Source organism: Motacilla alba, chromosome 15, assembly GCF_015832195.1.
Source record: "Motacilla alba alba isolate MOTALB_02 chromosome 15, Motacilla_alba_V1.0_pri, whole genome shotgun sequence".
NCBI classification, from domain to species: domain Eukaryota; kingdom Metazoa; phylum Chordata; class Aves; order Passeriformes; family Motacillidae; genus Motacilla; species Motacilla alba.
The window spans coordinates 331,134-344,388 of NC_052030.1; the positions used below are offsets into that span (position 1 = coordinate 331,134).

A 13,255-nucleotide genomic window follows, 5' to 3' on the forward strand; every position below is an offset into this window, starting at 1 on the left:
TGGGGCGAGTTGGAGGCTGAAGATCATGAGGTGAGACCAGATCTGTTGAGTAGAACTGACTGACACTTGTAGAGTGTGTCCAGGGAAGGCAACAGTGCTGGGGAAGGGGCTGGAGCCCCAGGAGAGGCTGAGTGAGCTGGGAAGGGGCTCAGCCTGGAGAGAAGGAGGCTCTGGGGGCCCTTGTGGCTCTGCACAGCCGACAGGAGGGGACAGCCGGGGGGGTCAGGCTCTGCTCCAGGGAACAGGGACAGGAGGAGAGGGAACGGCCTCAGGTTGGGCCAGGGCAGGCTCAGGGTGGATTTTGGGGAATATTTCTTCATGGAAAGGTTTGTCCAACTCTCATACAGGCTTCTCAGGGCAGTGGTGGAGTGTTCAAAAATGTGTAGATGTAGCACTCAGGGACGTGTTTTAGTGGTGACCCTGGCAGTGCTGGGCTAATGATTTGACCTGATGATCTTAGAGGGGTTTTCCTACCTTAACAATTCTGTGATTTTAAACCTGAAGTTCCTGCAGAACCTTTCCCTCCCATTCACCTCTGGCTCAGCACCCCCTGATACCTCAGCCCCCGCTGTCTTCCAGCAGCCCTGAGCCTGGATGGCTTGAGGAGCTCAGTGATGGGTAAATGCTCCACGGACCTGGAGGCCTTGAGGAAGCATTGCAGGCAGAGAGTACCATCCTCTCACGAGGCATCCTCATCTGTCAGGGGTCTTGGAGCAATATTTGTGCTGATAAAGCCTGGCTGGGAGAGGGTGCAGTTGCTGCAAGTCACAGTGACAGGTACAAGCTGCTGTCACCCCCTGAAGATGCTGTTGAGGGGAGACACTCTGTGACTTGCGATTTCCTTGCAACTCCACCTCGTGATTCCTGCGTGGGCTTGCTGTTCCAAGGTGGGAATTCTCCTTCCCCAGACCCCCCTTGCAGACCAGCAGCCCTGTCCCCAGGGAGCCAATGGCCGTGTGGCCCTGCGCATTAGCCTGGCCTGTCACCTCCCTGATTCCCTCCTGGCTAATCCGGGCTCAGCCGGGCTGGGTGAGCAGGGCTCAGCTGCTGAGCATGGCTGTGCCCACCCCACTGCCCCCCAGCCTGCGCCGGGGCTTGGTGGCCTTCAGTGGCTCCCTCTTCATCAACAACAGGACGTGGGACAGCGGCACTGCTCACGCCTCCCAGCCAGGTATGGGCAGGGGGCTCTGCAGAGAGTCTCGGGAACAGGGGCTGCCCATCCCCATGGCCCTGCTCAGCACACCACTACAGCACCTGCGTGCCTTTGAGGCAGCAGCCAAAGGGTCCCTGAACCCACCCATGGCGGGGGGAGCAAAAATAAGGACATTCACTGCAATCAGCTGCTTGTGGGACCCAGGGTCTGCTGCTCCCCTCCACGAGCTGTGAGGGGGGTCCCTCTGGGCAGGGGGACCCTGGGGCTGGAGAGCAGCCTGCCCATCCCTGCCTGCCCATCCCTGCCTAGCTCACAAGGTGCTGTCCAGCCTGCCCCTCCAGGTGATGCTCTACTTCAACGTCTACTACTTCCCAGTCTGGTGCCTGGCTGAGGGGATCATGCTGCACCTGAAGGTACCATCCCATGGGGCACTAGGGATGGGGGAGCTGCTCCTGCCAGGTCTCCCTGGGCTTGGGTGGGGGACAAAGGGGGCAGGGGACAGAGGAGCCTCTTCAGAATTAATGGATCCCCAAAATGCCCTGACCCCTATGAGAAAAGATTGCTCATCTCTGTCTGCTAGAGATGGGAATCGTGAACTTTCCAGGCAGGAATGGTCAAAATGGGGGGAAAGAGTAGGCAGAGCTGGGCACCAGCATGGTGAGAGCTGGCAGAGCATGGGAAGCTGGGTATGGGGAGGAGGGCACAGGGAGCTGGGCATGGAGAGCAGGGAATGCTGCACAGGGAAAGGGAAACTGGGCATGGACAGCTGGACTTGGACAAGGCTGTGCCCCCATGACAGTACCACCTGCTGCCTTGGCACTATCAGTTCCTGCTGGTCACAGCCTTCCTCATCCTCTCACTGGCTGAGGGCTCCCGCCTCTACCTGGGCTACCTGGGGAACCTCCAGGAGAAGGTAAGCACTGCCTGCCCTGGCCCAGCCCTGCTGGGGGAGCTACACATCCCCTCACTTGGGGCCCATGTGCCCATCACTGTCCTCTCTCTGGAGCTCCATCTGGAGTGCTCCTGGAAGAGAATCATGGCTAAAGGCATGACCTGGAGAGAGGGAATGAAGGGGACACATTTGCCCTCCTGCTCTGCCTCTCCACTGGGGGGGTTTGACAGCATCTGAGCACAGCTCAGTGCAGCAGGGACATCCCTGGCCCCCGGATTCCAAGGCCAGCAGAGGCTGATGCAGGAAGCTCCAGGGGCACAGAGGGTCCCCCCAGCCCATCACTGCCTCCTTGCCCCATCTCAGTAGGTTCTGATCCTGCAGGTGCCTGAGCTAGCTGGGTTCCTGCTCCTCTCCTTCCTGATCCAGCTGCCCCTCCTGCTCTTCCTGCTGATGGACGGGCAGGTCATCCACCTACCGCTGGAAGTGCCCATGCACAGCTTGCTCCTGGCCTTCCTCCTCCTCGAGATTGTGGCTGCCTTCCTGGTACTGAGGACTATGACCAAGCAGCTGGCGGCACAGTTCCACCTGCGGCAGTTCCAGGAAGGTGGCAGGGGCCGGCTGGAGCCCGGGGGCACAGGGGGACAGGAGACGGGCTGATGCTGCATGACCCCCCCCAGCCCACACAGCCGGTGCTGCTAAGGAGCATTAAACAGTGCTTGAACCCACAGACACTGTTTCTGAGCCTTGTGGGGGCCCCAGAACAGCACCCAGGCACAGCCCCGCTGATCCCTGCTTTGCACCAGCTGACACAGCCTTGGAAAGGTGGGAGGGAGGGGGCAGCACCTCTGGAACGCTCTGGCTCACCCCAGGGCTGTGCCTGTCCTCGCTGAGCATCAGCCCTGGCAGGAGGCAGGAATCAGGGTGCAGGAGCCACCGCACACCCCTAGGAAGTACCAGCCCAGGGCTGCAACTTAAAACTTGGCTCCTAAACCCTCCCTGAGCTTCCCAAGGAGCTTCTGAGAATCCAGGTGGCCCTCATGAAGCCATCCCAGCCGGAAACATGCAGGGTGCCACGAGGGGCAAGAGCAGCACTCCACAGCCTTACAGTCCCTCCAGGGCTAGAGACAGAGAAAAGCCTCCTTCCGCTTCTAGAACAGCTTTATTCCATTGCATACCTGTTTTCCAAGGGAAATCAAGGCCCATGATCATTGGGACATGGAGAAATGCAAAATGCTTTAAGCCTCTTGTGGCAGGCAGGCCCGGCTGCTCCCTGGCACACCCTGGGGCAGCTCTGTGGCAGCTCTGCCCCGGCAGCGGCTGGGAGCTTCCCCAGGGATGGCTTTGTGCTCCAGGAGCCACAAACTGCTGCTGCTGCTGCCTGTGCTCCTCCAAGACAGGCAGGCCCTAACCCTAGCAGCACCCACCTCCACACGGGCTGCAGCGCGTCCCCATCGTAGGGGGGATGCAGGTGGCTCTGGAGGGAAGGTGTTTGCGGTGGAGCACCCCCGGTGTCCCTAAGCTGTGTCCTCGGGCTTACCTTTTGGAGGTCTCGCCTGCAAAATGAACAGGGACATCAGTCTACAACAGGCATGGAGGCAGCCCAGGTGGCCCTTGGCTGGTTCCATGCAACCAGATTCACTGTCCCGGAGCCCCACCCCACTCTGCATTCGAGATCAGGCACTAGGAAAGTTTCCCTCCCCACTGGATGGTGCAGCTTTGGACAGTTCACCAGGAGATGGGGGATCTCAGTCCCCAGAGGCTCCAAAGACTTGGCCAGACAAAGCTGGAAATGACCTGAGGCAGGGCTGCCAGCTCTCCTGGTCTGCAGGGGCTTCCCTGTGACTCCCTGATTCACCAGGGCAGTGAATTCCCACAATGGAATCATGCTTGGCACATGAACCTGTCAATGAACCACAGAACAGGATGTGCCCTGAAGAGCTGGCCCCTCTCTGCACGGAACCCCAACAGATTCCCTTTGGAAGAGGGTGAAAAGCACAGAGCTGGGGCAGTTTTCAGGGTAAGGTCTCCATGGCGACCCACTGATGGATGTTTTGATAGTAGCTGAGGTCATGGTGCAGCTCTCCCTGACTCCCAGCATCAGCTGGATCCCTCTCCCAGGTCAGAATGGCAACTGAGCCCAAAAGCTGAAAACTAAGAGCTGCTCCACCAGGCTTTTCCCTGATCTTGGGAACTGAGTTTTAACCAAAGGGCAGAAAATCATTAAATCCAAAATTATTCACCTCAAAACCTCCCCTCTCCCATGTGGCCCTATCTTTACCTCCTCAAACTTCTCCTTCCAGTAAAGGTCAGCCTTTGCATCCAGGTAGAGCAGAACCAGGTCACAGACCATTGTAGCCTGGAGACAGACAAACATTGAAGATGGGAAACTTCCCACAGGAATGCCTGGCCTTCCATCCTGGCTCCACTGAGCCCTGCAGCCAGCTGTGGGCATCTTGAGGGGCAGTGAGCCAGTCCTGCCTCCAGCCAGCTCCCCTGGCTCCCCTCTGCCCCAGCCCGCTCCCAGGAGCTGCCCAGGAGGTCAGACAGGATCCCCAGGCTGCAATGGATGGGCAGGGAGGGCTGCTCCAGCACCTTCAGTCTCAAATGGACTGGGATGAGCATGGCAGGGGGGAAAGGGGGGCAGGTGGGGACCTCCCTGTTACCATCCTGGAAGGGAGGAGCCACAGAAGGGCTCTACAAGGGCTGCCCCACCACAGTGACAGGACACTGCACCCCTTCAGTCAGAGGAGAAGCAGAGAGGAGCTGCTCTGTCCTGCCAGCAGCACCCCATGATGCTCTATGCCAGGATCCACACAAAAACCTGACCCCCATGAGGTGTGACTCTGCCAGCACTCAGCATCCCAGTCCAGCGCTGTCATTACTAATGGGCACAGGGAGACTGAGCTGACACCCTGCCAGACCTTCTCCCCTCTGTGCTGGCTGCCACCAAGGAAGCCTGGTGCCTGGGCAGGCAGGGAAACAACTGAGGAGTGGGAAATGCCAGGGCATGGATGGAAGGAGAAGAGTGTGTCTGGAGTACTCACAGCACCAAAGAAGGCGATGCTGGTGCCAAAGCTCACGGCGGTAGGAACAATGCTGAACTTCCCAGCCTGGTGAGACACAGTGCAGGGGCAAAAGAGAGGGTGAAGAGTAGTCAGAGGGGTGAGCAGGCTGTGGGCTGAGCCTTGGGGGATGGCATGCTCAGGGTCAGGAGGTGCTGGAAAGATCCAGGGATGATTCGTAGGAAATGCTGTTGAGATGACTCCAACCCCCTCTGGTTGTCAAAGAAGGGACTGAGGTGCCTGATGAGTTGGAAGCAGCAGAGGTTACTGTGACCCACCTGCTCCTGCAGGCACAGCAGGAACGTCCCTCTGGCTGCAGCTGCCACCCATGGAACCACATCCCAGCAAACACAGCCCTGGTGTGATGGGTCCCTCCCTTCACAAACAAGTCTGGTGCTTTCTCTTCTGGCAGTTCTCTCCTGCTCCACAGCTCCTGGACCTGCTCTCTCAGCCTGGAAGTGGTGCACCCTGTCCTGCACTGTGTGCTTCACCCTCTTCAGGTACAAAGGGCACTGCTGAGCATGAAAGACCAGCTTGGACACCTCTCAGTGTGGGAAGTGCTTTCAGCACAGGCTCCCTCTTTGGGAAGCTAAGCACTGAGTTTGTGAGGGGTGCTGCACAAGTAGCATCAACAATCATGGAAACATGGAATAGTTTGGGTTGGAAGAGACCTTAAAGCTCATCTCATTCCACCCTCTGCCATGGGCAGGAACACCTTCCATTACCCCAGGGTACTCCAAGCCCCATCCTGCCTGGCCTTGGACATTTCCAGGGATCCAGGGGCAGTCACAGCTTCTGAGGGCAACCTGTGCCTGGGCATCATCACCCTCACAGAGAAGGATTTCCTCCCAATATCCCATCTAACCCTGAGAAGCCATTCCCCTCTGTCCTGTCCCTCCATGCCTTGTCCCCAGTCCCTCTCCAGCTCTCCTGGAGCCCCTTCAGGCCCTAGAAGGGCTCTGAGCTCTCCCTGGAGCCTTCTCCTCTACAGGGGATCACCCCCAGCTCTGCCAGCCTGGCTCCAGAGCAGAGGGGCTCCAGCCCTTGGAGCAGCTCCAGGGCTCCTCTGGGCTCTCTCCAGCAGCTCCAAACCCTTCTGTTGTTGTTGGACACACCAGAGCAGGTGCAGCGCTGCACCTGAGCAGGGCAGAGAAGCAGAAACCCCCTTCACCTCCTGCCCACAGTGCTGAGGATGAGTCCAGGCCACAGGGTCTTTCTGGGCTCTCAGTGCACATGGCTGGGGCATGTCCAGCCTTAATCACACCACACCTTTTCCCCCCGAGAGTACTTTTAATCAGGAGGGGATTCATTGTCAGGTGCAGCAGAGTTCAGGTTGATCTTTGTCAGGGTGCTCACACCATAACAACCGCAGAGAGAGACACCCACAAGCCCAGCTCACCTTGCCCACTGAAAACTTCCTGGCCCCCATGTCAGACCCTCAGAGAGGGAGATCTCTCTCCTCAGGGCATTACCAAAAAGTTTTTCTTCAAATTGTAGAGGCCATTTTCTCCTGCTCTGCTTAGAGAACTCTGGGAAGAGGCGAAGAGCTCAGCCAGGTGGGGAGAAGAGGCAGGAGGGGCAGAGTGGGAGCAGTGGTGTGAGGAGCCAGCCCTGGGGCTGAGGAGCTCAGGGTACCTGGCCGTGCACGGAGAGGTCAAAGCGGATCCCGTAGAGCTTCAGCAGGTTCCTGTAGAGCTGCTGCTGTGAGCCCCAGTAGTAGGAGGCAGTTCTGTGGGAGACATCGGGCACGGCTCAGGGAGGCAGCTCCGTGCAGGCAGGGAGGGAAGGGGCTGCCAGTGCCAAAGCACTGCTGGCCTGCTAGGCTCCTGGGTGTCCTCCAGGCTGGGAGCTGGGCACACACGTGCAGGGATGACTCACTGGCACCAACAGTGGGGCATCAGCATCCCCTTAGCACACAGTCTGGGTCACTGGGAGCACAGCTCTCAGTGTGCCCAGCCCAGGTGGGGACAGTCACAGGCCCCTGCCCTCAGGTAGGTAATGCCCTGCTCGGCTCCAAACACAAAAGAGCTACAAAGTGTGGGAATTGCTACAGCATCCCCGTACTGACAGGCCCTGCCCTGAGTTACCATTTCCCAATGCCTTAAAGGTCTCTGAGATCTTTAAGTCCAAACAATTAACCTAGCACTAACCCATGTCCCCAGGTGCCACATCTACACAGCTTTTAAATCCCTCCAGGGACAGGGACTCCACCACTGCCCTTGGCAGCTGCACCAGGGCTGGATAAACTTTTCAGTGAAAAGATTTTATCTAACACGCAATCTAAACACTCCCTTAGTGCAACTTCAGGCTGTTCCCTCCAATAAGGCTCCTTGTCAGGTGTGGGAGCACAGCCCGACCCCCCGGCTGTCCCCTCCTGGCAGGAGCTGTGCAGAGCCACAAGGGCCCCCCTGAGCCTCCTTTTCTCCAGGCTGAGCCCCTTCCCAGCTCCCTCAGCCCCTGCTGGGGCTCCAGCCCCTTCCCAGCTCCGTTCCCTGCCCTGGACACGCTCCAGCCCCTCCAGGTCTCTCGTGTCAGGAGGGTCCCAGAGCTGCCCCAGCACTGGAGGTGTCCCAGCAGTGCCAGCCCAGATGAGGTGCCCTTGGCCTTCCTGCCCACCTGGGTTCATGTTCACCTTCCAGTCCTTTTCTGCGTGCAGCTTTCCAGCCACTCTGCCCCAGCCTGGAAAATGTCATGGCGTTGCTCTGACCCCAAGACAGAACCTGGCACTTGACCTTGTTGAACCTCACACCACTGGCCCCAGCCCATGGATCCAGCCTGTCCAGTTCCCTCTGCAGGGCTTCCTGCCTTCCAGCTGATCCACACTCCCACCCAGCTCAGTGTCAGCTGGGAACTGACCGAGCACACTTCCTGTCCCTGCTGCTCCTTGCAGAGCATCCATCAGAACTGAAATCCCAAACAACTCCCACATGCTGATCCCACAGGCCTGGGTGGCCACTGTCCCAGCATCCTCACCTGAAATTGTACCTCATGTCCTGCAGGCTGAAGGAATACTGTGGCTGGCACTGGGTAGCGGGGTGGTCCAGGTCGCAGTTCCACTCGATAAGAACTCTGATGCTTCCCCCCTGCAAAACACATTTTATTCCAGAAGCACGGAATCAGATCAGATGAGCCATTAACTGTTCAGACATTCCCAGATCACATACTCCCTTAGCATTTCAGGTCAGTCCTCTGCTTCCTGCTCACATCCTTGGGGAATTTTGAGTTGCCTTCCATAGTTACACAAAAAGCAAGTACCAGCAGCGCGAGGTCTCCAAAGCTCTCTCCAGCTGCCTCCACCATGTCACGGACACGGAACACAGGGCAGGAGGGGTTGAAGACTGGATCGTATGTGCAGCTCTTGAAATAGCTGGGGTCACTGGTTTGTAAAGTGTTGCACCTGAGACAGGAGAGAGGGGGGGCAGGGGTGTGGGAGGTCATGGAGCCCAGCTGTGGGACTGCAAAGGGGACCCTCTATTGGACTGGGCCCACCAGTGCTTCTGCATCAGGGGGGGGACAGTCAATGCCTCGCCTAAAGCCTCAGATGGAAGAGGGTGGAGAAAAACCAGTCCAGAGGAATCTCACATGGAGTTATCCTCTACAGCACGTGCCATGGCCTTCCCTTCCACCTCTTTGTGCCCCTTTGTTTCTCCCCAGCACCCAGCTCTGGTCACTGCTGCGGGTACCAGCAGGGTCAGCTCGTGCCACATCTCCTGCCATGGTAAGGCAGCACAAGCAGCGTGCTGTGGGGCCAGGGCAGCCCTTTACTTGCCTTCTGTGAAACCACTTTGCAAGGACTAAAAGACAAAAATATTAGTTTCACTTCCAAAGAGAGCTTGGGAATGGCTGGCCTTGTCCGGCTCTCTGCAGGGCTCTACATGGGCAGAGGGACACCAGTCCCTCCCTCTGAGGTGTCCCCATCCCACTGCTCCCAGAGCTGCATGCCCAGCACAGCTGAAGTCACCTGTATTCACCTCATCACCTGTCCTGCCCCAACTGTCCCAGCACCACCTGCCCTGGGTGCCACTGGTTCCAGGAGTGCTTCAGCTCCTCAGCCCCACAGCAGGCTCAGGGCCAAGGCTGGACCAGGCTGCCTGCTCAGCCCAGCTAGGAAGTACTGTACTTACTTGGAGAAGTTAAATTTGGTGAAGTGGACAGTATTTTTTATAAAAAGAGTGAAATTCTCTGCCTCAGCCAGAAGAGGTTTCCTAGAAAACAACCACCAACAAAGTCAAGTCTTGCACAGGGGCCAAGGCCCCGTTTCCCAAGCTCTGCAGTTTCTCCTGCAACCCCAGGATTTTGGCTACAATGGACAGGTGCAGGAAATGCTCTTGGGTGACGCCCTCTGAGTTTAACTGACCAGAAAGTCAATGTCAGAGGTCTCCCAGAGCCTGGCTGTCCCTTGGGCATGTGTGGTCAGAATGTTTGTAACACAGAGGGAGAGAGCCAAAGCTCCCAGTATCTGCTGTCTCCTCGTGTGTGATTACCCGGGCAGGGTGCTGTTCTCCACAGGACACCAGCCATAGATCTCACAGGTGGAATGGGTGGCATTGAACATCATACATTTCCCAGTTTTTATGCCTAGAAACAAGACAATATAAGACAGGCTGAGAGAGTTGGGGTTGATCACCTGGAGAAGACTTTGGAGAGACATCAGAGCCCCTTCCAGTGCCTAAAGGGGCTCCAGAAGAGCTGGAGAGGGACTGGGGACAAGGGCCTGGAGAGACACGTGGGAATGGCATCCCAGGGGCAGAGGCAGGTTTAGATGGGATATTGGGCAGGAATTGTTCCCTGGCAGGGTGGGCAGGCTCTGGCACAGGGTGCCCAGAGCAGCTGGGGCTGCCCCTGGATGTGCCCAAGGCCTGGCTGGACACTGGGGCTGGAACAGCTTGGGACAGTGGAAGGTGTCCCTGCCATGGCAGGGGTGGCACTGGATGGGCTTTAAGTTCCTTTTTAACCCAAACCATTCTAGGATTTTGTTTCTTTAGCAAAACACCCAGTACCATTGCCATGAACCACAGGGTTTCCCACGGGACAATCTGCGTCTTCTGTGCACATCCCGTCGAGGACAGAGGGGCTCTGGGAGGGACAGAGAGAAGTGCTGTCACTGTGCTGTGCAGCTGCCTGAGGCCACGCTGCCAGTCCCCACTTTGTGGCACTGCTGCTCCTGCTTCTCCAAGTGCTTCCCAAACAGCTAGAGAGGAACATTCATCAGCCTCTAGCCAGTCAGGAGAGAGGCATGGCCAAAGGGCAATCCTTCCTCTCCAGAGCACTTGTGTCCTGCTGCTCAGTGGCAGAGGAAGCCTCAGGAGCTGCCTCAGACCATTCAGATGGAACTGGGAACCAGCACAGAGGGATTCAGGAGGGCCCTAGTGACTAAGCCCATTAAGCACCTTGTAAAATACCACGATGAATTCCCTGGGGGAGAGCTTAGTAGACCCTAAATCCAGCATGACACCAGTTTTACAAGAGACAGGGAAAGCTCCATCCTTACTCTGGACCTACCTGATTGTCAGGAGCAGTAAAAACCTCTTATTCAAACACAGAAAGATGATTGTAGCTGGGGAAACCCTATTGACACCTCCCCCAGCTACCCCAGGCCATGACAGGAGACACCAGCTCATCAGAAACCCACTCCCTAAGCTCTGAGGGCACAGAGGCCCAAATGCAGGAGGGGAATCCTCAGTTATGAGGTCAGAAGTGGGGGTCTGTTCAGGCCTTCCTTGGGCTGCCCCAGGACAGCCTCAGCCATTCATTCAGGTGTAAAACCCACCAACACCACCTGAGAGCAGTATCTTTGGGCTGGGTAGGGTCTGCCTAGGAGTCTGGAGTCATTATGGGATGCAGGAGAACATCTGGGGATTGCACCAGGTGTTTAGGGAATGGGTTACTTAGGGGAGGAAGAGAAAGCAGGGGAAGGAGAAACTTGGTAGTCTGAAAAGGAACATAAAGGGATAAAAGGATGCAAAGCCTTAAGTGCATGTACAGCTGCTGAAACAGCTCGGCTTGTGCTCAATGCTGCCTCTGGCCACAGACAAATTCATCTGCCAGCACCAAACACTCTGGTCGTCAAGAATATCAAGGCAGCTCAAACTCCCTGCAAAGCCAAAAGCTTTGCTGCCACTGCTAAATATTCAAAGCTTTCCAAATATGAATGTTATCTACAGCCCCAGTGCCAGGAACTGAGGAACTCTTGGAGACCAGCATGGGGTGTAGGCTGGGACAGGCACCCACACACCCCCCAGCTCTGGAACAGAATGAAATCCTCACTCTGTGTGTCCTTGGCTTGCATGCTGCAAACCCAGCACCCAGAGGTGCCTGTGGCTGCCTGTGAGAACCCCAAAATGCCTACAGCACTTGTCTTCCTCCCTGCTGGGACTTTAGGAGTTCTCAGCATTTTAAAGATGGATCATGGGTACCATTTTCCCCAAGCCAAACCCAGTGTTTCTCCTCCTCTGCAGCATTTGGCCGCAGCAGGAGCTGAAGGGGCCATTAGGACAATTGGTGCTTGGCTTGGGTACAAAGTGCCAGCAGCAGTTCAGCTTAAAGGACATTTGCTCCCATCTGCTGAGCTGGGTTCAGCCTGGGAGAGCTCAGCAGAGCAGCTGCCCTGAGTCCAGCCTTAAAGGGAAGAGTTCTCCCAGACAACATCCACCACTAAGTGTGGGATAGCTGGAAAACCACCTAGACGTTGTGCTCTGTTCCTCCTAAAAACAGGACACTAAGATGGACACTAGCACTGCAGTAGGGAGCTACCAAGGGAACATGACACAGGGATCCATGGATTGTGTGTCAAGACATCCCCTTGTTCAGGGGCAGCAGAAAGCCTGGAATGGTCGTGCAGTGCCACCACACAAAGAGCTCAGAGCTGGAGAGGTCCCATGTGCCCTGTCCTGGCCACCAGAAACAGTCCTGGTAGAGCATATGCATTCACGCCTTGCCTAACGGAGGCATTGCAGAGCAGGTGCAGACGTGCTGGGAGCGCTATGATCCAGTGAGTATGAGGGGAATTGCGTTGTGTGGGAATATAAATCCATTGTTCCCTTTCATCAGGCCTTCCCCTGGGTTCCACTGAGCAACAGAAGCCCTGGCTCCATCCCAGGGCAGCTCTGTTCACTCACCTCGGGGCAGGTGCCTTGGGCTTGCTGGACTGTGGCGATGAAGTGGGTCGCCAGGAAAAGCACATTTTCCCCCTGGGAAGCAAGAAGGCGCTGTCAAAAGGCGGCTAACAGCAGGGTGGGTCCGAGGGGACGCCCTGTGACACCGTGGGCGGAACAGGCGCTAATGGACGCGCCAGGGCTTTGGGAGGCCGGTGGCACCCGTGGCACGCCTTGCCAAGATGACCGCCCGCCCGTGTGACCTCGCTGTCCCCGCCCGAGTGACCCCGGCCGTACCTGCGGGGGCCAGGTGAGATCCGCCGCGTCCCAGAGCCGCCGGCCTGCCGCCTCGGCCACCGCCGCCCCCTTCACCTTGGTGACCACGGCGACACGCGGGGCTGTGTCGCGCTCCTGGTACCCCTTCCGCAGCAGCAGCACCCACCTGCGGGGGCGGGGGGGGCTCTCAGGGATCCCCGGCCGGCCCGAGGGCTGCGGGATGTCCCTGCCCCGGCGGGGAGCGGCCTCCCAGGGCAGGGTCCCTACCCCGGCAGGGTCCCTACCCCGGCAGGGTCCCTACCCCAGCAGGTAGCCGAGCGCGCTCAGCTGCAGCAGCCGGTGCAGCAGCCCCACCCGCCGGTTCCGCGTCAGCGAGAACTTGGCAGTCTTGTAGTCGAGCAGGGACCCGCAGGGTGGGCTCGGCATGGTGGCACCGGGGGGAACGGCGGGCACGGGAGGGGTGAGCGGCACTGAGGGCAAAGGGGGGGCACGGTGAGGAGAGCGGCCCCGGGAGGGAAAGGAAGGCGGCACCGGGGCCGGCGGCCGCAGCCACGGCACCACCGGCGTGGCCCCGCCCCTCCCCGCCCCGCCCCGCCCCGCCCGCAGCCCCGCCCCGCCCGCAGCCCCGCCCCCTTGCCATGGCGATGGCGGCGGCGGCGGCGGGAGCCCTCAGGCCGGGCCGGGCCCGCAGCACTGACACCGGGACCGGGATCGGGGCGGGTCACAGAACTCAGCTGCTTCACTGTCTGGCAGTTTCTGCTTTGGGCTTGTGGTAAAT

At 58.2% G+C, this 13,255-nt stretch overlaps 2 protein-coding genes across 4 annotated transcripts; one reads left to right on the forward strand and one right to left on the reverse strand.

The window, feature by feature from the left end:
* The first annotated feature begins 256 nt into the window (after nt 1–256).
* Nucleotides 257–3,077, forward strand: LOC119707640 (transmembrane protein 17B-like). 2 transcript variants are annotated; one of them, XM_038152899.1, is made up of 4 exons: nt 257–1,171; nt 1,463–1,566; nt 1,953–2,066; nt 2,427–3,077. In XM_038152899.1, the coding sequence occupies exons 1-4, from the start codon at nt 949–951 to the stop codon at nt 2,700–2,702; spliced, it is 717 nt and encodes a 238-aa protein (XP_038008827.1). In that variant the 5' UTR covers nt 257–948; the 3' UTR covers nt 2,703–3,077. The 2 variants fall into 2 exon arrangements, with proteins under 2 accessions (XP_038008827.1, XP_038008828.1); XM_038152900.1 differs by having other exon boundaries at nt 1,980–2,066.
* A 108-nt stretch (nt 3,078–3,185) lies between these two features.
* On the reverse strand, nt 3,186–13,052 carry LOC119707639 (P2X purinoceptor 6-like). 2 transcript variants are annotated; one of them, XM_038152897.1, is made up of 13 exons: nt 12,779–13,052; nt 12,499–12,643; nt 12,226–12,297; nt 10,108–10,183; nt 9,592–9,685; nt 9,232–9,312; nt 8,363–8,504; nt 8,081–8,190; nt 6,743–6,836; nt 5,090–5,155; nt 4,324–4,401; nt 3,840–3,945; nt 3,186–3,598 (listed from the first exon to the last, which is right to left on the reverse strand). In XM_038152897.1, exons 1-13 carry the CDS (start codon nt 12,901–12,903, stop codon nt 3,579–3,581), a joined length of 1,209 nt encoding a protein of 402 aa, XP_038008825.1. In that variant the 5' UTR covers nt 12,904–13,052; the 3' UTR covers nt 3,186–3,578. The 2 variants fall into 2 exon arrangements, with proteins under 2 accessions (XP_038008825.1, XP_038008826.1); XM_038152898.1 differs by lacking the exon at nt 3,840–3,945.
* Nucleotides 13,053–13,255: the final 203 nt, after the last annotated feature.

What these genes read in the sequence shown, in the direction of transcription:
- LOC119707640 (XM_038152899.1), top strand. Translation starts at nt 949, where the DNA reads ATGGCCGTGTGGCCCTGCGCATTAGCCTGGCCTGTCACCTCCCTGATT. An exon ending in TGCTCACGCCTCCCAGCCAG is followed by an intron (nt 1,172 to 1,462) that starts GTATGGGCAGGG and finishes ATCCCTGCCTAG; the next exon opens with CTCACAAGGTGCTGTCCAGC. An exon ending in GGATCATGCTGCACCTGAAG is followed by an intron (nt 1,567 to 1,952) that starts GTACCATCCCAT and finishes CCCCCATGACAG; the next exon opens with TACCACCTGCTGCCTTGGCA.
- LOC119707639 (XM_038152897.1), bottom strand. Translation starts at nt 12,903, where the DNA reads ATGCCGAGCCCACCCTGCGGGTCCCTGCTCGACTACAAGACTGCCAAG. An exon ending in GCGCTCGGCTACCTGCTGGG is followed by an intron (nt 12,644 to 12,778) that starts GTAGGGACCCTG and finishes CCGCCCCCGCAG; the next exon opens with GTGGGTGCTGCTGCTGCGGA. An exon ending in GCATCGCCTTCTTTGGTGCT is followed by an intron (nt 4,402 to 5,089) that starts GTGAGTACTCCA and finishes GTCTGTCTCCAG; the next exon opens with GCTACAATGGTCTGTGACCT.